General features: G+C 42.0%; 1 protein-coding gene across 1 annotated transcript in view; it reads left to right on the top strand.

Moving 5' to 3' along the window:
• LOC135513502 (syntaxin-binding protein 1-like) overlaps positions 1–12,287 on the top strand; it is a 42,463-nt gene extending 30,176 nt beyond the window's left edge. The window contains exons 13-19 of the mRNA XM_064936380.1: positions 5,987–6,067; positions 7,462–7,600; positions 7,791–7,900; positions 8,306–8,410; positions 10,303–10,388; positions 11,039–11,193; positions 12,168–12,287. Of these exons, the coding sequence (XP_064792452.1) occupies positions 5,987–6,067; positions 7,462–7,600; positions 7,791–7,900; positions 8,306–8,410; positions 10,303–10,388; positions 11,039–11,193; positions 12,168–12,277 (786 nt within the window). The 3' untranslated portion in view covers positions 12,278–12,287. The remainder of the gene's footprint in view (positions 1–5,986; positions 6,068–7,461; positions 7,601–7,790; positions 7,901–8,305; positions 8,411–10,302; positions 10,389–11,038; positions 11,194–12,167) is intronic.
• Positions 12,288–25,408: the final 13,121 nt, after the last annotated feature.

The following is a 25,408-nucleotide window of genomic DNA, read 5'->3' as shown; positions in this document are numbered from 1 at the left end:
TGTGACTAGTAACCGGAAGGTTGCGAGTTCAAACCCCCGAGCTGACAAGGTACAAATCTGTCGTTCTGCCCCTGTATAGTAGGCAGTTAACCCACTGTTCCTAGGCTGTCATTGAAAATAAGAATTTGTTTGACTTGCCTGGTTAAATAAAGGTAAAAAAAAAATGATACTATACACACTTATAATATACACATTAATATGACACTATACACACTGATACTATACTATACACAATGATACTATACACATTAATACTATACACACTGATTCTATACTATACACAATGACACTATACACACTGATACTATAGTATACACAATGATACTATACTTATACACAATGATAGTATACACACCGATTCTATAGTATACACAATGATACTATACACAATGATACTATACTATACACACTGATACTATACTATACACAATGATACTGATACACACTGATACTATACACACTGATACTATACACAATGATACTATACACACCAATTCTATAGTATACACAATGATACTATACTATACACACTGATACTATACTATACACAATGATACTATACACACTTATAATATACACAATAATACGACACTATACACACTGATACTATACACATTAATACTATACTATACACAATGATACTATACTTACACAATGATACTATACACACTGATACACACTGATACTATACTATACACAATGATACTATACACAATGATACTATACTTACACAATGATACCATACACAATGATACTATACTGTACACAATGATACTATACACACTGATACCATACATAATGATACTATGCGCACTGATACTATACACAATGATACTATGCACACAGATACTATACTATACACAATGATACTAAACACAATGACACTATACACACTGATACTATACACACAGATACTATACTATACACAATGATACTATACACAATGATACTATACACAATGATACTATACAAACTGATACTATACACACGGATACTATACTCACTGACATCATACTATACACACTGATACTATACACACTGATACTATACACACTGATACTATACTATACACAATGATATGGGGCGGCAGGGTAGCCTAGTGGTTAGAGCGTGTGACTAGTAACCGGAAGGTTGCGAGTTCAAACCCCCGAGCTGACAAGGTACAAATCTGTCGTTCTGCCCCTGTATAGTAGGCAGTTAACCCACTGTTCCTAGGCTGTCATTGAAAATAAGAATTTGTTTGACTTGCCTGGTTAAATAAAGGTTAAAAAAAAATGATACTATACACACTTATAATATACACATTAATATGACACTATACACACTGATACTATACTATACACAATGATACTATACACATTAATACTATACACACTGATTCTATACTATACACAATGACACTATACACACTGATACTATAGTATACACAATGATACTATACTTACACACTGATACTATACACAATGATAGTATACACAATGATAGTATACACACCGATTCTATAGTATACACAATGATACTATACACAATGATACTATACTATACACACTGATACTATACTATACACAATGATACTATACTTACACAATGATACTGATACACACTGATACTATACACACTGATACTATACACAATGATACTATACACAATGATACTATACACACCAATTCTATAGTATACACAATGATACTATACTATACACACTGATACTATACTATACACAATGATACTATACACACTTATAATATACACAATAATACGACACTATACACACTGATACTATACACATTAATACTATACACACTGATTCTATACTATACACAATGATACTATACTTACACAATGATACTATACACACTGATACACACTGATACTATACTATACACAATGATACTATACACAATGATACTATACTTACACAATGATACTATACACACTGATACTATACTATACACAATGATACTATACACAATGATACTATACACAATGATACTATACACACCGATTCTATAGTATACACAATGATACTATACTATACACACTGATACTATACTATACACAATGATACTATACACAATGATACTATACACACTTATAATATACACAATAATACGACACTATACACACTGATACTATACACATTAATACTATACACACTGATTCTATACTATACACAATGATACTATACTTACACAATGATACTATACACACTGATACACACTGATACTATACTATACACAATGATACTATACACAATGATACTATACTATACACACTGATACTATACACACTTATAATATACACAATAATACGACACTATACACACTGATACTATACACATTAATACTATACACACTGATTCGATACTATACACAATGATACTATACACACTGATACTATACTATACACAATGATACTATACACACTGATACAATACCATACACACTTCTGCTATAAACACTGGTACTATACGCCCTAATGTTATACTATACTCACTTATACTATACACACTGATACAATACGCACTGATACTATACTATACACACTGATAGTACACACAATGATACTATACTATATGCACTGCTACTATACACAATGCTACTATACGCACTGATACTATACACACTGATACAATACTATACACAATGATACTATATGCACTGCTACTATACGCCCTGATGCTATACTATACACACTGAAACTATATTATACACAATTATACTATATGCACTGCTACTATACACAATGATACTACGCACACTGATACTATACACACTGCTACTATACAAACTGTTACTACACACACTGATACTACACACACTGCTACTATACGCAATGATACGATACACAATGATACTATAATCACTAATAATATACACATTGATACTATACACACTGATACTATACACACTGATACTATACGCACTGATACTATACTATACACACTGATAGTACACACAATGATACTATACTATACGCACTGCTACTATACACAATGCTACTATACGCACTGATACTATACACCCTGATACTATACACACTGATACAATACTATACACAATGATACTATACGCACTGCTACTATACGCCCTGATACTATACTATACACACTGAAACTATATTATACACAATTATACTATATGCACTGCTACTATACACAATGATACTACGCACACTGATACTATAGACACTGCTACTATACAAACTGTTACTACACACACTGATACTACACACACTGCTACTATACGCAATGATACGATACACAATGATACTATAATCACTAATACTATTCACATTGATACTATACACACTGATACTATACACACTGATACTATACACACTGATACTATACGCACTGATACTATACTATACAGATTGATACTACACACAATGATACTACACGCACTGATACTACACACACTGATACTACACACACTGATACTATACACACTGATACTATACACATGGATACTATACTATACACACTGCTACTATATGCACTGATATTATATTCACTGCTACTATATGCACTGATATTATATTCACTGATACTATACTGTACACCCTGATACTATACGCACTGATACTATACACCCTGATATTATACACACTGACACTATACTATACGCACTGACACTATACTATACACACTGATACTACACTATACACACTGATACTATACTATACACAATGATACTATATGCACTGCTACTATACACAATGATACTATACTATACACACTGATACTATACACACTGCAACTATACGCACGCTACTATACGCACTGATACTATACACAATGATACTATAAACACTGATACAATACACTATACACAATGATACTTTACACACTGATACAATACACACTGATACTATACACTATACACAGTGATACTATACACAATGATTCTATACTATACACTGATACTATACACACTGATACTATACACAATGATACTATACACAGTGATACTATACACAATGATACTATACTATACACTGATACTATACACACTGATACTATACACAATGATACTATACTATACACACTGATACTATACTATACACTGATACTATACACCTTGAAACTATACTTTACACAATGATACTATACACACTGATACTATACACTATACACAGTGATACTATACACAATGATACTATACTATACACTGATACTATACACACTGATACTATACACAATGATACTATACACAATGATACTATACTATACACACTGATACTATACACTATACACAGTGATACTATACACAATGATACTATACTATACACTGATACTATACACACTGATACTATACACAATGATACTATACTATACACACTGATACTATACAAAATGATACGATACTATACACACTGATACTATACACTGATACTATACACCCTGCTATACACACTACTACTATACACAATGATACTATACACCCTGAAACTATACTATACACAATGATACTATACACACTGATACAATACTATACACACTTCTGCTATAAACACTGGTACTATACGCCCTAATGTTATACTATACTCACTGATACTATACACACTGATACTATACGCACTGCTACTATACTATACACACTGATAGTACACACAATGATACTATACTATACGCACTGCTACTATACACAATGCTACTATACGCACTGATACTATACACACTGATACAATACTATACACAATGATACTATACGCACTGATACTATACTATACACACTGATACTATATTATGCACAATTATACTATATGCACTGCTACGATACGCACTGCTACTATACACAATGATACTACACACACTGATACTACACACACTGATACTATACACGCTGCTACTATACAAACTGATCCTACACACATATACTACACACACTGCTACTATACGCAATGATACTATACACAATGATACTATAATCACTAATACTATACACACTGATACTATACACACTGATACTATACACACTGATACTATACATACTGATGCTATACGCACTGATACTATACTATACATATTGATACTACACACAATGATACTACACACACTGATACTACACACACTGATACTATACACACTGATACTATACACACGGATACTATACTATACACACTGCTACTATACGCACTGATATTATATTCACTGCTACTATACGCACTGATATTATATTCACTGATACTATACTGTACACCCTGATACTATACACACTAATACTATACACACTGACACTATACTATACGCACTGCTACTATACACAAATACTATACACAATGATACTATACGCACGGCTACTATATGCACTGCTACTATACACAATGATACTATACACAATGATACTATACTATACACAATGATACTATACTATACACACTGAAACTATACACACTGATACTAACACACTGCAACTATACGCACGGCTACTATACGCACTGATCCTATACACAATGATACTATACTATACACACTGATACTATACACAATAATACTACACACACTGATACAATACATTATACACAATGATACTTTACACACTGATACTATACACTATACACAATGATACTGTACACAATGATACTATACACTATACACAATGATACTATACACACTGATACGATACACACTGATACTACACACACTGATACGATACTATACACACTGATACTATACACAATGATAATACACACACTGATACTATACACAATGATACTATACACAATGAGACTATACACAATGATACTATACACACTGATATTATACGCACTGATACTATACATGTTTATAGTCTGCATCCCAAATGGCTATCTATTTATTCTCTATAAAAGTACACATTTTTGGCCCTGGTCAAGTGTAGCTCACTATATAAGGAATAGGGTGCCATTTGGGATGTTGACATAGTATGCACACTTAACCGACTACAGTCTTGTGACTTTAGCGCTGACCACCTGCGTGTGTACACTTCTCCCTGTGTTTCAGTACTCCACCCACCTCCACCTGGCTGAGGACTGTATGAACCGCTATCAGGGCACTGTGGACAAGCTGTGTCGTGTGGAGCAGGTAACACTATGTACCTGTGGTCTATGTTCAGTACCCTCCTCCTCGGTTCAAAGACCAAAGACTATGAACCGCTATCAGGGCACTGTGGACAAGCTGTGTCGTGTGGAGCAGGTAACACTATGTACCTGTGGTCTATGTTCAGTACCCTCCTCCTCGGTTCAAAGACCAAAGACTATGAGACGCTTGAAAATGAAGGCCAGAGAAATTACAGGTGCTGATTGCTGTGACCAATAGGCACAGAGTGGACTAGTACAACTTGATGATCTTTGTAGGAGCTCCAGTGAATTGGAGTACAGTTGTATTAAATGGGTACTCCGGGTATACACTGAGTGCACATAATATTAAGAATGCCTGCTCTTTCCATGACATACACTGAACAGGTGAATCCAGGTGAAAGCTTTGATCCCTTGTTGATGTCACTCATCAAATCCACTTCAATCAGTGTAGATGAAGGGGAGGAGACAGGTTAAAGAAGGATAATTCATCCTTGAGACATGAATTGTGTATGTGTGCCGTTCAGAGATTGGATGGACAAGCAAAAAGATTTATGTGCTTTTGAACGGCTTATGGTAGTAGGTGCCAGGCGAACCGTTTTGTGTCATGAACTGCAACACTGCTGGGTTTCTCACACTCAACAGTTTCCTGTGTGTATCAAGAATGGTCCACCACCCAAAGGACGTCCAGGCAACTTGACACAACTGTGGGAAGCATTGGTGTCAACATGGGCCTACCACATACTAAACACAATGATACTACACATACTGATACTATACTGTACACACTGATACTGTACACACTGATACTGTACACACTGATACTATACACAATGATACTATACATATTGACACTATACTATACACACTGACACTATACTATACACAATGATACTATACTATACACACTGATACTATACAAAATTATTCTATACACACTGATATTATACACAATGATACTATGCACACTGATACTATACTATACACAATGATACTATACACAACGATCCCTGTGGAACGCTTTCGACACCTAGTAGAGTCCATGCCCCGACAAATTGAGGATGTTCTAATGGCCAATGTGGGGGTGCTACTCAATATTAGGAAGTTGTTCTTAGTGTTTTGTCAACTCAGTGTATATCTAACTATCTAATCCATATCTAACCATCACTACCATATCTAACCATCTGCGCTACTCGGGGCTCCCGTGATTGGGAGTCCGAAAGGGTGGCGCACAATAGGCCCAGCATCGTCCGGGTTAGGGTTTGGCCGGTGTCGGCCGTCATTGTAAATAACAATTTGCTCTTAACTGACTTACCTAGTTAAATAAAGGTTAAATAAAAATGTAAAATAAAATGAAACCCTGTGCCCCTCCGTCTGTCTTTGCCCCTTACCCTACTCCAGGACCTAGCGATGGGTACGGACGCAGAGGGGGAGAAGATCAAGGACCCCATGAGGGCCATCGTGCCCGTCCTGCTGGACAAAGACGTCACTGTCTTCGACAAGATTCGCATCATCCTCCTCTATATCTTCATGAAGAACGGTGAGAGATCAATCCCTTTTCTGTGTGTCTGTAGTTTACTATGTACAATACTATGTACTAATGCAGGGTTTCCTAGCACTACACAACTGATTCAAGTCATCAGCTAATCATCAAGCTGTGATCTGGGTGTGTGCATGGTTCTGCGTGTGTGTGTTTTCGGTGCATGTGTCTGTGTTTGTGCATGTGTCAGGTGTTTCGGAGGAGAACCTGTGTAAGCTCCTCCAGCATGCTAACATCCCTCCCGAGGACAGTGACATCATCTCCAACATGGCCCATATGGGCATGCCCATCATCTCAGAGGTTAGCTCCTATAGGAACATAGTAACACCAAGACCTGTATTCATTAGGCACTGAGCGAAAGAAAACTGACTGAAAAGGGAGGTACTACAAACTAATTTGTCCAATAAGAAACACTTGTTTTTATTTTCTGTTGCAAAACGTTTTGCTACAGTGTGCTCTAATGAATATGAACTATTGTTGTACCATCACACAACCCTCTCACACAATTGAGTAGAATCACTTTAACGTGGATTGGGGATCCATCTTTGAATAGTGGCATAAATAAGATATCCTCGGTGGTTATATGCTGTCTGTGTCCAACTGAAGAGTATTTGAGTGCATCAGTCATCTACTCTAAGCACTTTGAGAGTCCTTATGTAATGAAAAGCATTCCTAATAAAATAATAATAATGATTAATTTTCTAGGGGAATCCGACCCGCAAGGTGAAGAAGACTGACCGGAAGGAGAGAGTGAGTGAGCAGACCTACCAGCTGTCCCGATGGACCCCTCTTATCAAGGACATCATGGAGGCATGTCCAGTCTGCTATCCTAAACTGTTATATATTGGATTTGATTAGAAAGTAGGGTCTATCCTACAGTAGTTTAGTGTGGGTGGATAGTAAGTTAAGACTGACAGGAAAAGAGTGGTCTCTAGCTTTTAGGGTTGAGTCAGGGTGTGGAAATGAAGCTAGGGTTAGGGTTGAGCTAGGGTGTGGACATGAAGCTAGGGTTAGGGTTGAGCCAGGGTGTGGACATGAAGCTAGGGTGTGGACATGAAGCTAGGGTTAGGGTTGAGTAGGGTGTGGACATGAAGCTAGGGTTAGGGTTGAGCCAGGGTGTGGACATGAAGCTAGGGTTAGGGTTGAGTTAGGGTGTGGACATGAAGCTAGGGTTAGGGTTGAGCTAGGGTGCGGACATGAAGCTAGGGTGTGGACATGAAGCTAGGGTGTGGTCTTGGGGTTAGGGTTGAGCTAGGGTGTGGACATGAAGCTAGGGTTATGGTTGAGTTAGGGTGTGGACATGAAGCTAGGTTGTGGACATGGGGTTAGGGTTGAGTTCGGGTGTGGACATAAAGCTAGGGTGTGGACATGAAGCTAGGGTTAGGGTTGAGTTAGGGTTTGGACATGAAGCTAGGGTTAGGGTTGAGTTAGGGTGTGGACAGGAAGCTAGGGTTAGGGTTGAGTTAGGGTGTGGACATGAAGCTAGGGTTAGGGTTGAGTTAGGGTGTGGACAGGAAGCTAGGGTTAGGGTTGAGTTAGGGTGTGGACAGGAAGCTAGGGTTAGGGTTGAGTTAGGGTGTGGACAGGAAGTTAGGGTGTGGACATGAAGCTAGGGTTAGGGTTGAGTTAGGGTGTGGACAGGAAGCTAGGGTTAGGATTGAGCCAGGATGTGGACATGAAGCTAGGGTTAGGGTTGAGTTAGGGTGTGGACAGGAAGCTAGGGTTAGGGTTGAGTTAGGGTTTGGACCTGAAGTTAGGGTGTGGACATGAAGCTAGGGTTAGGGTTGAGTTAGGGTGTGGACAGGAAGCTAGGGTTAGGGTTGAGCCAGGATGTGGACATGAAGCTAGGGTTAGGGTTGAGTTAGGGTTGAGCTAGGGTGTGGACATGGGGTTAGGGTTGAGCTAGGGTGTGGACATGGGGTTAGGGTTGAGCTAGGGTGTGGACATGGGGTTAGGGTTCAGCTAGGGTGTAGACATTAAGCTAGGGTTAGGGTTGAGCTAGGGTGTGGACATGGGGTAAGGGATGAGCTAGGGTGTGGACATTAAGCTAGGGTTAGGGTTGAGCCAGGGTGTGGACATGAAGCTAGGGTGTGGGCATGAAGCTAGGGTGTGGACATGGGGTTAGGGTTGAGTTAGGGTGTGGACATGAAGCTAGGGTTAGGGTTGAGTTAGGGTGTGGACATGAAGCTAGGGTTAGGGTTGAGTTAGGGTGTGGACATGAAGCTAGGGTTAGGGTTGAGTTAGGGTGTGGACATGAAGCTAGGGTTAGGGTTGAGTTAGGGTGTGGACATGAAGCTAGGGTTAGGGTTGAGTTAGGGTGTGGACATGAAGCTAGGGTTAGGGTTGAGTTAGGGTGTGGACATGAAGCTAGGGTTAGGGTTGAGTTAGGGTGTGGACATGAAGCTAGGGTGTGGACATGAAGCTAGGGTGTGGACATGGGGTTAGGGTTGAGTTAGGGTGTGGACATGAAGCTAGGGTTAGGGTTGAGTTAGGGTGTGGACATGAAGCTAGGGTTAGGGTTGAGTTAGGGTGTGGACATGAAGCTAGGGTTAGGGTTGAGCCAGGTTGTGGACATGAAGCCAGGGTTAGGGTTGAGCTAGGGTGTGGACATGGGGTAAGGGTTGAGCTATGGTGTGGACATTAAGCTCGGGTGTGGAATGGGGTTAGGGTTAGTTCACTGACCCGGTTTTGTTTCTCCTCAGGATGCCATTGAGGACAAACTGGATCCAAAGCAGTACCCCTACATCTCCCAACGAACTGCCTCCACCCACTCCAGCGCTCCATCAAGGTGTGCAAATAAACTATATGAATTCTACATCCCCTCTGTAGTCTGTCACTTCTGAGTTTCCAATGACTTACTGGAATTATTAATTTTAGCTTCTAGTGGAGGTAGGAACGGCCTCAATATTTAATTGGACAGTTCATCTGTTCTACACTACAAACTATCAACAGACTATCAATAACATGTCAACTGCATGTCTGTTGACTTTCAACAAGAAAGTGGCTGTAGTCAAGAAATTGACGTACACTATGAGAAGCTCCATCCAAGTTTATTCACCCATTGGGTCAATACATCTACATAAGACAAAAGACATATTCACACGAGCACTGATATTTAACCCTTTCTCTTATGCTGAGTCTCCTCCTACACATCTGAGCAGCCAATGCATCTCTGTAGCTCTTCCTTACTTCATCTGACCTGAACTCTGCCCCAAAGTTCTCACTCCTCCCCAACTCACAGCTGTCATGTTGACTCGCACCAGACTTTGTCCTTTTTCCTCCCAAAGGATCCCTGATGGCTAACAATAACATATCTGAACAGGATGTAAATGTTCTACATCCCCTCTCTCCCTCAGCGACATAAATAAGTATATTTCATATTTACAGAACCCAACACCATCTAAAGTGTTACTTGAATGTCCTGCCCTGTCATTACAGTGCCCGGTACGGAAACTGGCACAAGAACAAGGGCCCCACAGAGATGAAGACTGGTCCTCGGGTCATCGTCTTCATCATCGGAGGCATGACCTTTAGTGAGATGCGCTGCGTCTACGAAGTCACACAGGCCAATGGCAAATGGGAGGCCATCATTGGTGAGTTGGCGGCATGGGTGGGGTGAAATGTCATGGTCATAACTGTACGTCTGACGGAGAATGCACTCGCTGCACCACGTAGCCCTTTTATGTACATTCTACCTGGATATACATTGTACACCTAGTAGGGAGCAGGCATAGGGTGTACAATCAGAACTATATTTCAGGGAAAAGGGAGATATCTTCTCCATCTAAATGTCCTGAATCATCCTGGCATGGCGATACTTAGGAAATGATTAGAATATACTGTTGATATCCTATAGTTCTATTCCACTGTGGCTGACTCAGCTGCTGCTGGATGGAATCTGCTTTGTGTGCTCAGATCAGATGGTGTTTCTGAGAAAACATCAGAGACAGGATATATGTGCTGTTGTGACAACAGGGAATGGATACCATGCATGGTCAGGCACATGACACAGTCGACTCTGTGTTGGTACTCCCTGCATACAGGACACAGTCGACTCTGTGTTGGTACTCCCTGTATATAGGACACAGTCGACTCTGTGTTGGTACTCCCTGTATATAGGACACAGTCGACTCTGTGTTGGTACTCCCTGTATACAGGACACAGTCGACTCTGTGCTGGTACTCCCTGTATATAGGACACAGTCGACTCTGTGTTGGTACTCCCTGTATATAGGACACAGTCGACTCTGTGTTGGTACTCCCTGCCTATAGGACACAGTCGACTCTGTGTTGGTACTCCCTGTCTATAGGACACAGTCGACTCTGTGTTGGTACTCCCTGTATACAGGACACAGTCGACTCTGTGCTGGTACTACCTGTATATAGGACACAGTCGACTCTGTGCTGGTACTACCTGTATATAGCCATGTTATTTTTGCTCGTTATTGGACTGCCATTTTTGTCATTAACATTTATCTTTCAGAGGAACCCAAGACCTCACCCAGAAAACAGACTTATTGAGATACAATGTGAAATGAGCATGCAGCATTTGTCCCATCCCTCCATAGGCTCCACCCACATGCTCACTCCCACCAAATACCTGAAGGAGCTGCAGCACCCTGACTTCCTGGACCCCAACGCTGCCCCTGAGGAACCAGAGCCTGCCCCCGCAGAATGAGTACACACACTGAAAAGTAAAGATGGTCGTTGTGATGTGAAGACCCTCTCTCAGCCTCCTCTCACCACATACCCTCCACTGGCCCAGGACTCTTAGTCCCCTGTGTTGTGTCCCAAATGGAACCATATTCCTTCTACAGTGAACTACTTTTGACCAGGACCCATAGGGATCCCTCCTCCATCCTGTTGTTTCATGGTTGTCGGTTAGACCCATGGAGATCCACACTGTGACTCCCCTGTTTGTGATCCATCCTGTTGTTCCATGGTTCAGTCGGTTGGACCCATGGAGATCCACACTGTGACTCCCATCCTGTTGTTCCATGGTTCAGTCATTAGACCATCCACACTGTTGTTTGTGATCCATCCTGTTGTTCCATGGTTCAGTCAGTTAGACCCATGGAGATCCACACTGTGACTCCCCTGTTTGTGATCCATCCTGTTGTTCCATGGTTCAGTCGGTTGGACCCATGGAGATCCACACTGTGACTCCCCTGTTTGTGATCCATCCTGTTGTTCCATGGTTCATCCCATGGAGATCCACACTGTGACTCCCCTGTTTGTGATCCATCCTGTTGTTCCATGGTTCAGTCAGTTAGACCCATGGAGATGGAGATCCACACTGTGACTCCCCTGTTTGTGATCCATCCTGTTGTTCCATGGTTCAGTCAGTTAGAACCATGGAGATCCACACTGTGACTCCCCTGTTTGTGATCCATCCTGTTGTTCCATGGTTCAGTCGGTTGGACCCATGGAGATCCACACTGTGACTCCCCTGTTTGTGATCCATCCTGTTGTTCCATGGTTCAGTCGGTTGGAGATCCACACTGTGACTGGTGATCCATCCTGTTGTTCCATGGTTCCACACTGTGACTCCCCTGTTTGTGATCCATCCTGTTGTTGTTCAGTCATGGTTCAGTCAGTTAGACCCATGGAGATCCACACTGTGACTCCCCTGTTTGTGATCCATCCTGTTGTTCCATGGTTCAGTCAGTTAGACCCATGGAGATCCACACTGTGACTCCCCTGTTTGTGATCCATCCTGTTGTTCCATGGTTCAGTCAGTTGGACCCATGGAGATCCACACTGTGACTCCCCTGTTTGTGATCCATCCTGTTGTTCCATGGTTCAGTCAGTTGGACCCATGGAGATCCACACTGTGACTCCCCTGTTTGTGATCCATCCTGTTGTTCCATGGTTCAGTCAGTTGGACCCATGGAGATCCACACTGTGACTCCCATCCTGTTGTTCCATGGTTCAGATCCCATGGAGATCCACACTGTGACTCCCCTGTTTGTGATCCATCCTGTTGTTCCATGGTTCAGTCAGTTGGACCCATGGAGATCCACACTGTGACTCCCCTGTTTGTGATCCATCCTGTTGTTCCATGGTTCAGTCGGTTGGACCCATGGAGATCCACACTGTGACTCCCCTGTTTGTGATCCATCCTGTTGTTCCATGGTTCAGTCGGTTGGACCCATGGAGATCCACACTGTGACTCCCCTGTTTGTGATCCATCCTGTTGTTCCGTGGTTCAGTCGGTTGTTTCATGTTCCCACCTCTATTCCCTCCATGTCATTGTATACTTGGTCTGTGGTGCTGTCATCTATTCTGTTTATCTTGTGTTCACTCTCTGTATCTGTCCTTGGTATGCTACATGTAGACCACAGGAGGCTGCTGAGGGGAGGACGGCTCATAATGATGGCTGGAATGGAGCTAATGGAATTGTATTTGATACCATTCTACTGATGCCGCTCCAGTCATTACCACAAGCCAGTTCTGCCCAATGAAGGTACCACCAGCCTCCTGTGATGTAGACAGTTGTCAAAATCTCCCCTTTTCTGTGGAGAATTTAGTCTTTGAGAAAACAATATCTCTGTCCATCCATTCAATATCAAACTCTCTGTTGAAGCACTTCTTGTATGATTGTTTGTCAAAACAACAGTTTGACAGAGGGGTTGATATTGACTGGATGGATAAATATTTATTTTTCCTCAGACACTGTATGCCAATGAAACATTTCTTTACATGTTATTTTTACTGGGCCTTTTTGCACCTCAATCGTTTCTATGTCTGTCGTTTGACACGTTTTAGAGGAGCAGCACCTATGGTCGATTTCTGCTGTGCATATCATGGTGACTGATGCAGAGATTTTATATTTCCGTGAATATGATACTCTTTCCTGGACTAAAAGCTGAACCCATGTCTTTATATGGGATTTCTGCTGTCTGTGTATTTCTGTCTATCATTCCCATTTGGAACTGAAGGCCTACTGTACTTTAATTTAGCAGATGAATCAAGTCTTCAATGATATGTTAATTATTTGATATGTTCCAAGTTATTCAACTACTCTAATTCTCTCTCTGTGTCTCTCCCCGTCTCTCTCTGCAGGATCAACCAATATCTTCACCCCTACAAGCCTTCTTCAAACTCTCAAAGACTTGGATAAACAAGCAGAGGTTTAAGCAGAACCCCCTGGCTGTAGCAGTCCCTCTCTTAAGCTATCTGTCCCTCTCTTAACTAGCTGTCCTTCTCTTAACTAGCTGTCCTTCTCTTAACTAGCTGTCCTTCTCTTAACTAGCTGTCCCTCTCTTAACTATATGTCTTTCTCTTAACTAGCTGTCTTTCACTTAACTAGCTGCCCTTCTCTTAACTAGCTGTCCTTCTCTTAACTAGCTGTCCCTCTCTTAACTAGCTGTCTTTCTCTTAACTAGCTGTCTTCCTCTTAACTAGCTGTCCCTCTCTTAACTAGCTGTCCTTCTCTTAACTAGCTGTCCTTCTCTTAACTAGCTGTCCCTCTCTTAACTAGCTGTCCTTCTCTTAACTAGCTGTCCTTCTCTTAACTAGCTGTCCTTCTCTTAACTAACTCCCCTAACCTCCAAACTCCCTCAGCCAACATATTCTACTCAGGACCATCCATACCAAACCCCTTCTACTCTACACTCAGAGCCATTTTCTTTATTGTCTTATCTATTTCAAATATATCAAAGTCATGTATTCAGATAGAATTTCTTAATAGCATGAAATAAGATCATTTAAAGCCATACTACCAAAAAACACCATGTTTTACCTACTGTACATAAACCCTGATGACTGTATAGTAATAATATAATTTCAATGTGTTTGTCAGATTGAAGGGAAGAGTAGAGACTGAGTCTGTGATGGGTGACTGTTAATACTATATGAGCAGTGGATGTAAACTGCCATCTCAGGATGCCATTGTTGCACTTTCTTAAAAAGGAAGCCAATCATAGTGTAAGATTCCTGTCTTTCCAACAGACCTTTCAATCCAACAGACCTTTTCATATAACATTTATTTGAAAATAACAACTAGCTGAATATTGGAATGAACTTGGAAATACACTTGGAATGTATTTGAACACTAAAATAACTGACTCAAATACACTCACACGCATTTAACCAAGGTATTTGAAAAGCCAGGTCTGTTTTTAGTGGTTTAGCATGTAGCTTTTATCTCATTGCTTGTAAACGTTTCAGGAACAATGAGCAAAAATACCAATATTTTTGAAACTCACAATTGTATAATTTGGACATCATCTTCATCACCAACAACATCACCATCTTCCTCATAATGCAATCAGTCGTTTGTAGAATATATGCCATACTGTATCAATGTTTCTATTCCTGATGAATATTCTCACTTTGAAAATGCCAATGTGAAGCCACTCTGTACTAGTGCTCATGTAGCTAGCAGTACAGTTACAGTAGTTGGGCTGTAGCTAGCAGTACAGTTACAGTAGTTGGGCTGTAGCTAGCAGTACAGTTACAGTAGTTGGGCTGTAGCTAGCAGTACAGTTACAGTAGTTGGGCTGTAGCTAGCAGTACAGTTACAGTAGTTGGGCTGTAGCTAGCAGTACAGTTACAGTAGTTGGGTTGTAGCTAGCAGCACAGTTACAGTAGTTGGGCTGTAGCTAGCAGTACAGTTATAGTAGTTGGGTTGTAGCTAGCAGTACAGTTACAGTGGTTGGGCTGTAGCTAGCAGTACAGTTACAGTAGTTGGGCTGTAGCAAGCAGTACATTTACAGTAGTTGGGCTGTAGCAAGCAGTACAGTTACAGTAGTTGGGCTGTAGCTAGCAGTACAGTTACAGTGGTTGGGCTGTAGCTAGCAGTACAGTTACAGTAGTTGGGCTGTAGCTAGCAGTACAGTTACAGTAGTTGGGCTGTAGCTAGCAGTACAGTTACAGTAGTTGGGTTGTAGCTAGCAGCACAGTTACAGTAGTTGGGCTGTAGCTAGCAGTACAGTTATAGTAGTTGGGTTGTAGCTAGCAGTACAGTTACAGTGGTTGGGCTGTAGCTAGCAGTACAGTTACAGTAGTTGGGCTGTAGCAAGCAGTACATTTACAGTAGTTGGGCTGTAGCAAACAGTACAGTTACAGTAGTTGGGCTGTAGCTCGCAGTGCAGTTACAGTAGTTGGGCTGTAGCTAGCAGTACATTTACAGTAGTTGGGCTGTAGCTAGCAGTACAGTTACAGTAGTTGGGCTGTAGCAAGCAGTACATTTACAGTAGTTGGGCTGTAGCTAGCAGTACATTTAGAGTAGTTGGGCTGTAGCTAGCAGTACATTTACAGTAGTTGGGCTGTAGCTAGCAGTACATTTACAGTAGTTGGGCTGTAGCTAGCAGTGCAGTTACAGTAGTTGGGCTGTAGCTAGCAGTACATTTACAGTAGTTGGGCTGTGATGATCAACCATTGGAAAGTTATTCCTCTTCATTTCGTCTCTGTTCAGGAATAGTATGTAATTGATTTGATTTGCTATTTCCTCTTCCTGTTGAAGCTAGTCTCGTTTTTGTCCCACTTTCCAGTGCAGCGTTGACACTGTCATGATGCAAACCCATTTGTTGGCGTTGTTGTTGTTACACTTGTTGTTGATGTTGTTACTCTATAGTAGGGTTATCTATTATTTCTCAAGATATATTAATACCAGTGTATTTGATCAGAATTCTATGCTTGGAAGTAATTTATCCCAAACAATACACGTTCACATACTAAAGCTATAATAAAGTTGCTTCAAAGAAAATGCTGATGTTTTAGTCTGTTACATTATTACATGAAATGATTGATAGGCATATCAGTAAAGAGTTTAGTCATTGAGGGATGGATGGATTGGACTGCTGCTGATCCTCTGTTGATGTTACAAACTATCTGGGTGGTTCAAGAAAAATGTCTGAGAGGCTAGTGCATAATTTAGTACAATGTCCCCTGAACTAAACTGGAAGACTTTGATAGTAATACTGTAACATTGTAATGTATGTCAATTATAATAATGACATTGCAGTACCATTTATAACCACTGGGGAGAAGCATTGACATATTGCTTGATAAACATAAACATAATAGCAGGCCACAGAACTTTGCTTTGACAGCCCGGACGAGCCAACATACATATATATATAGTGTATGTGGAGACCCCTTCAAATAGTGGATTTGGCTTTTTCAGCCACACCCGCTGCTGACAGGTAAATCAAATTGAGCACTCCATTGACAAACATTGGCAGTGGAATGGCCTTACTGAATAGCTCAGTGGCTTTCAACATGGCACCGTCATAGGATGCCACCTTTCCAACAAGTCCGTTCGTTAAATTTCTGCCCTGTTAGAGCTGCCCCGGTCAACTGTAAGTGCTGTTATTGTGAAGTGGAAACATCTAGGAGCAACAACGGCTCAACCGCAAAGTGGTAGGCCACACAAGCTCACAGAATGGGAACGTTGAGTGCTATAGCGCATGGCGCGTAAAAAATAATCTGTCCTCAGTTGCAACACTTACCGAGTTTCAAACTACCTCTGGAAACAACGACAGCACAATGACGTTCATCGGGAGCTTCATGAAATGGGTTTCCATGGCCGCAAACACAACCTAAGATCCCCATGCTCAATGCCAAGTGGCTGGAGTGGTGTAAAGCTTCCCACCATTGGACTTTGGAGCAGTGGGCTCTGGAGTGATGAATCACACTTCACCATCTGGCAGTCCGACAGTCAAATCTGGGTTTGACGGTGCCAGGAGAACGCTACCTGCCCAAATGCATAGCGCCAACTGTAAAGTTTGGCGAAGGAGGAATAATGGTCTGGGGCTGTTTATCATGGTTTGGGCTAGGCCCGTTAGTTCCAGTGAAGGGAAATCTTAACGCTACAGCATACAATGACATTCTAGATGATTCTATGCTTCTAAATTTGTGGCAACAGTTTGGGGAAGGCCCTTTCCTGTTTCAGCATAACAATGCCCCCGTGCACAAAGTGAGGTCCATACAGAAATGGTTTGTTGCGATTGGTGTGGAAGAACTTCACTGTCCTACACAGAGCCCTGATCTCAACCCTATGGAACACCTTTGGGATGAATTTGAAAGCCGACTGCGAGCCAGGCCTAATCGCCCAACATCAGTGCCCGACATCACTAATTATTTTGTGGCTGAATGGAAGCTAGTCCCCACAGCAATGTTCAACATCTAGTGGAAAGCCTTCCCAGATGATTGGAGGCTGTTATAGCAGATAAAGGGGGACCAACTCCATATTAATGCCCATGATGTCAGAATGAGATGTTCGACAAGCAGGTGTCCACATACTTTTGTTGTGTACTTCTCCAGCTTTTGAATATTATGGGGGTTGCTTCAAGCAACTATATATTTGTGTGAATGGTAAGAGACCTACATTAATACAATTATTCATTCTACAACCGGATTTCAAGCAGTGAAGCAACTTCTAGTTGCAGCTATATTTACATTTCTCGCGGATTATCTCCGTACATAGTCAATGAGTGAATGCATAGACAAAATATAACTCCTACCTGACTTAATATACCAGTACAGTACACCCAGAGTCATATGTGCTGTCCTGTTTGCTTAGCTCTATAATACTAGTCTCTCTGTGGAGCACTGTGAGGGAAGCTCAAGGCCATAGAGACTGCAGCAGAACACAGGAAATGCACTTGCCTATAGGCAGTGGCTACTGAGTGTAACGACGTTCTTCGTTTGTCGAAAGAGAGTCGGACCGAAATGCAGCGTGTTGGTTACTCATGTTTTTAATGGAACAAATGACGATACACAAAATAACTTATAAATACAAAAACAACAAACGGAACGTGAAAAAACCTATACAGCCTGTCTGGTGAACACTAACACAGAGACAGGAACAATCACCCACGAAATACAAAGTGAAACCCAGGCTACCTAAATACGGTTCCCAATCAGAGACAACGAGAATCACCTGACTCTGATTGAGAACCGCCTCAGGCAGCCAAACCTATGCAACACACACCCCTAATCAGCCACAATCCCAATAACTAAAAAACCCCACTAAGAAATACAACAAACATAAACCCATGTCACACCCTGGCCTGACCAACTAATAAACTAAAACACAAAATACTAAGACCAAGGCGTGACAGAACCCCCCCCTAAGGTGCGGACTCCCGGACGCACCTCAAAACCATAGGGAGGGTCCGGGTGGGCGTCTGTCCATGGTGGCGGTTCCGGCTCGGGACGTGGACCCCACTCCATAAATGTCATAGTTCCTCCCCTTCGCGTCCTGGGATGATCCACCCTCGCCGCCGACCATGGCCGAATAGTCCTCACCCAGAACCTCACTGAACTGAGGAGCAGCTCGTGACTGAGGGGCAGCTCGGGACTGAGGGGAAGCTAGGGACTGAGGGGCAGCTCGGGACTGAGGGGCAGCTCGGGACTGAGGGGCAGCCCAGTACTGAGAGGAAGCCCAGTACTGAGAAGAAGCCCAGTACTGAGAAGAAGCCCAGCCAGGCAGTTGAATCCGGCAGATCCTGGCTGACTGGCGGATCTGGAAGAGTCTGGTTGACTAGCAGATCTGGAAGAGTCTGGCTGACTGGCAGATCTGGAAGAGTCTGGCTGACTGGCAGATCTGGAAGAGTCTGGCTGACTGGCAGATCTGGAAGAGTCTGGCTGACTGGCAGATCTGGAAGAGTCTGGCTGACTGGCAGATCTGGAAGGGTCTGGCTGACTGGCAGATCTGGAAGAGTCTGGCTGACTGGCAGATCTGGAAGAGTCTGGCTGACTGGCAGATCTGGAAGAGTCTGGTTGACTGGCGGATCCTGGCAGACTGACGGCTCTGGCTGCTTCATGCTGACTGACGGCTCTGGCTGCTCCATGCTGACTGGCGGCTCTGGCTGCTCCATGCAGATTGACGGCTCTGGCGGCTTCTTGCAAACTGACAGCTCTGACTGTTCCATGCAGACTAACAGCTTTGGCAGCTCCTTGCCGACTGGCAACTCCATGCAGACTGGCAGCTCCTTGCAGACTGGCAGCTCCTTGCAGACTGGCAGCTCCTTGCAGACTGGCAGCTCCTTGCAGACTGGCAGCTCCATGCAGACTGGCAGCTCTAGCAGCTCCATGCAGGCAGGAGGCTCCGGCAGCGCTGGAGAGGAGAAAGGCTCTGATAACGCTGAACAGGCGGGAGACTCCGACAGCGCAGGAGAGAAGAAAGGCTCCGACAGCGCTGAATAGGCGGGAGACTCCGACAGTGCAGGAGAGAAGAAAGCGCTGGCTGCGCTGAACAGGCGAGGCGCACTGAAGGCCTGGTGCGTGGTACTGGAACTGGTGGTACTGGATCGAGGACACGCACAGGAAGCCTGGTGTGGGGAGCTGCCATCGGAGGACTGGTGTGTGAAGGTGGCACAGGATGGACTGGACCGTGAAGGTGTACTGGAGAGCCTGAGAGCAGGACTGGCACAGGACGTGCAAGGCTAGGTAGGTACACAGGAGGCCTAGTGCGTGAGGCAGGCACATTTTTCACCAGCCGACTAACACGCACCTCAGGACTAGTATGGAGCGCTGACCCAGGTGCCATTAAATCCCCGACACGCTCCGTCGGACGAATCTTGTACCTAAAGCAACAAACTAGCAACTCCCTCATTACTCTCTCCTCCAATTTCCCCATTAACTCCTTCACAGTCTCTGCTTCGCTCACCTCCAACACCGGTTCTGGTCTCCTCCTTGGCTCCTCACGATAAACAGGGAGAGTTGGCTCAGGTCTGTCTCCTGACCCAGCCACTCTCCCTCTGAGCCCCCCCCCCCCAAGATATTTTTGGGGCTGATTTTCGGGTTTCGCTCTGCGCCGCCGTGTCTTTCTTTTCGACTCCATTCTCCTATATCCCTCTTCGCACTGCTCCAGCGAATCCCAGGCGGGCTCCGACACTCTCTCTGGGTCGGCCGCCCACCCGTCTATTTCTTCCCACGTCGTATACTCCAAGCCTCTGCTGACCATAACGTCCTCCCTTCGCTGCTCCAGCTGCCTGTTAACACGCTGCTCGGTCCGTGTGTGGTGGGTGATTCTGTAACGACGTTCTTCGTTTGTCGAAAGAGAGTTGGACCGAAATGCAGCGTGTTGGTTACTCATGTTTTTAATTAAACAAATGACGATACACGAAATAACTTATAAATACAAAAACAACAAACAGAACGTGAAAAAACCTATACAGCCTGTCTGGTGAACACTAACACAGAGACAGGAACAATCACCCACGAAATACAAAGTGAAACCCAGGCTACCTAAATACGGTTCCCAATCAGAGACAACGAGAATCACCTGACTCACCTGACTTGAGAACCGCCTCAGGCAGCCAAACCTATGCAACACACACCCCTAATCAGCCACAATCCCAATAACTAAAAAACCCCACTAAGAAATACAACAAACATAAACCCATGTCACACCCTGGCCTGACCAACTAATAAACTAAAACACAAAATACTAAGACCAAGGCGTGACACTGAGCCAATTGAATAGACACCGTCATCCTACCATTTATGGTGACAATATATCCCTGAAGGGATAAATAAAGTTGTATTGAATTGAACATTTAATTGAGGATGTTTCAATGTATCATGAAATGGAAAATGTCTGAATAAAATGTGTATTTTGAAATGTTCTAGCTATATTCAACCTAACCAGGCAAACAGGATTCAAAACATGAGTTGGTAAATCTTTATTCAATTCAATTCAGCGTTGAGGAATATGTCTGATCTTTTAGTGCAGTAAGCATTAGGTTATGATTGTACACCTCTAAGACTGTCAGCTGTGTATGATAGGCTGCTACATCTGAAGCTCTGAAACATTAGCCTGGTCCCAGATCTGTGCTTGGTCTCGCTAACTCCATTCTCCATTGCTGTCATTGTCAAGCCAAACATTGGCATGACAAAGAGTTGGCATGCTAGCACAAACAGACTAGCACTCAGGCTAGGTCTAAAACATTGTCCAGTCGGGGTCTTTCCCATACAGCTTGAGCCTACTCCTGGGCAACATAAGGTATAGAAACAAGAATCAAGATGCAGCAGACTTGTACATAGTCTACATTAGATCTGCATAGGGTTTTTCATCTTAATTATTATATGTATCCATTCTTGCCGTTGTTTTGGTGCAAAGAAAAATCCTTAAGTGATGTGGCATTGGCCCAACTTCCCCTGCTATAGTTAATACAATACACTTGTCCCAAATGGTCCTCTATTCCCTATATAGTGTTCTACTGTTAAGCAGAGCCCTAATGGAGTAGTGCACTGTAAAGGGAATAGGGTGCCATTTGGGACAAAGTCACAATTAGTCAATTTGCTTCTTATGTGATTGTTACCCAACTAGAACCCGAGAAAGTACATTCTAGAATGTGACAGCAGACAGGAATAATACTGTGATATTGTTTGTAGTTGTGTGATTCTGTCAAACAGTAATTTAATGTCTCTCTCTCTCTCTCTCTCTCTCTCTCTCTAATATATGTATATATATATAATTATGTCTATAAATGTATTTATAGTGTATACTTTATATGTGGACAAGATATAAAGTATGTATCATGTCTGGACTGTTTGCATTCACAAAAACGTTGTAATTTTTACAATATTAAAAAATACCAATATAAACCTTCTGTCATAATTTATTACAAGCTTATTGAAACATATATGATCAGTTGTTTTACACAACTTGCAATACTCTACTCTTGTTCAATCTTATACTCTGTTATACATTTTATATAATCATATGCTCTCTTTTATACTCTTACTAACTATTACTAGAGTTAATTGATACTGAATCCACAGGCCTGCTCCTTCCTGGAGCATCCCCAAATACAACAGGAAGCCTTAGAATCCTACACTATATTGATATATAGGTAGAGTCTCAAATTACACCCTATATGGTCAAAAGTAGTGCATTATATAGGAAATAGGGTGGCATTTAGGTTGCAACCTCTCATAGAGTGGCATTTAGGTTGCAGCCTCTCATAGGGTGGCATTTAGGTTGCAACCTCTCATAGGGTGGCATTTAGGTTGCAACCTCTCATAGGGTGGCATTTAGGTTGCAGCCTCTCATAGGGTGGCATTTAGCCTCTCATAGGGTTGCAACCTCTCATAGGGTGGCATTTAGGTTGCAGCCTCTCATAGGGTGGCATTTAGGTTGCAGCCTCTCATAGGGTGGCATTTAGGTTGCAACCTCTCATAGGGTGGCATTTAGGTTGCAACCTCTCATAGGGTGGCATTTAGGTTGCAACCTCTCATAGGGTGGCATGTAGGTTGCAACCTCTCATAGGGTGGCATTTAGGTTGCAGCCTCTCATAGGGTGGCATTTAGGTTGCAGCCTCTCATAGGGTGGCATTTAGGTTGCAGCCTCTCTCTCTCACACACAGTGTGGATTATGGCTGAATACAACTCCCTCCACCCCTGCTCCGCTTGTCGTGAGTCAGTTACCTATAATTGAAAAGTTATCTCGTTGTAACGATGAATTAGCAGTCTGTTGACTAATTTCCTCTATCAGGATTACCATCTCTGACTTAGCTTACAGCTCCCATGAAGTGCCTTTGCTAAGTTTTCAGAATTGCATCTCATGAACACAAAGTAAAGAAAAGGAACTATTGTTATAAATAACACATAAATGGATGCAAGTCAATTAATACAATCCATTTTAAAATGTGATCCTTTTACATACACAGACTATCTAACATTACATTATAAATAGCTCCAATCCTCTTAACTCTTGAAGGTGTATCAGTGCCATATTCACTAAATATTATATGCATGTACAGAAGTATGGGTGCAAGAGTTCATTAAACATTACAGACATCATACAAAAAGTATTTTAGAGATGGCATAAAAGTATAGTTCGACAAAGATTAGATACAATTTCTATCCATTTTCAAAGCACCATCTTGGTATAACCACTGAGGGGAGAGCTGCTCCTAAAGGCAGACCAGTTGGAGAGGTGAAAGCAGGGAGAATGAAAAGCAAGCGGCTAAATGGAATGACAACATTGATGACATTACACCAGTTCAACTACATTAGGTTCTATTGGTGAGCTCTTAGGTTATATTAAAGTATATTGGTGGGTTCTTCTTAGGTTATACTAGGTTCTGTTGGTGGGTTCTTAGGTTAAACTAGGTTTTGTTGGTGGGTTCTTAGGTTATACTAGGTTCTGTTGGTGGGTTCTTAGGTTAAACTAGGTTTTGTTGGTGGGTTCTTAGGTTATACTAGGTTCTGTTGGTGGGTTCTTAGGTTAAACTAGGTTTTGTTGGTGGGTTCTTAGGTTATACTAGGTTCTATTCGTAGGTTATGCAGTGCATTCTGAAAGTATTCAGACCCCTTGACTTTTTCCAAATTTTGTTACGTTACAGCCTTATTCAAAAATGTATTAAATTATTTATTTTCCATCATCAATCTACACACAATACCCCATAATGACAAAGCAAAATATATATATATATATATATATATATTTAAATGTTTTACAAATGTTTATAAAAAATACATACTGTATATACTGAAATATCACATTTACAGAAATATTCAGAACCTTTACTCAGTAGGTTTTTGAAGCACATTTGGCACACCTGTATTCAGAGGTGTAAAGTACTTAAGTAAAAATACTACTTAAGTATCTGTACTTTACTTTTCTATTAATATTTTTGACTAATATTGTACTTTTTACTCCACACATTTTTCTTGACACCCAAAAGTATTCGTTACATGTGCAATGCTTAGCAGGACAGGAAAATATTCCAATTCACGCACTAAACGGACTCACTAAACACACATGCTTTGTTTGTAAAGATGTCTGAGTGTTGCAGTGTGCGGTGTGCCCCTGGCTATCCATTAATTTAAAAAAACAAGAAAATGG

Source organism: Oncorhynchus masou, chromosome 25, assembly GCF_036934945.1.
Source record: "Oncorhynchus masou masou isolate Uvic2021 chromosome 25, UVic_Omas_1.1, whole genome shotgun sequence".
NCBI classification, from domain to species: Eukaryota; Metazoa; Chordata; class Actinopteri; order Salmoniformes; family Salmonidae; genus Oncorhynchus; species Oncorhynchus masou.
Note: the sequence above shows the minus strand (reverse complement) of the source record. Positions and strands in the feature narration are given on the sequence as shown.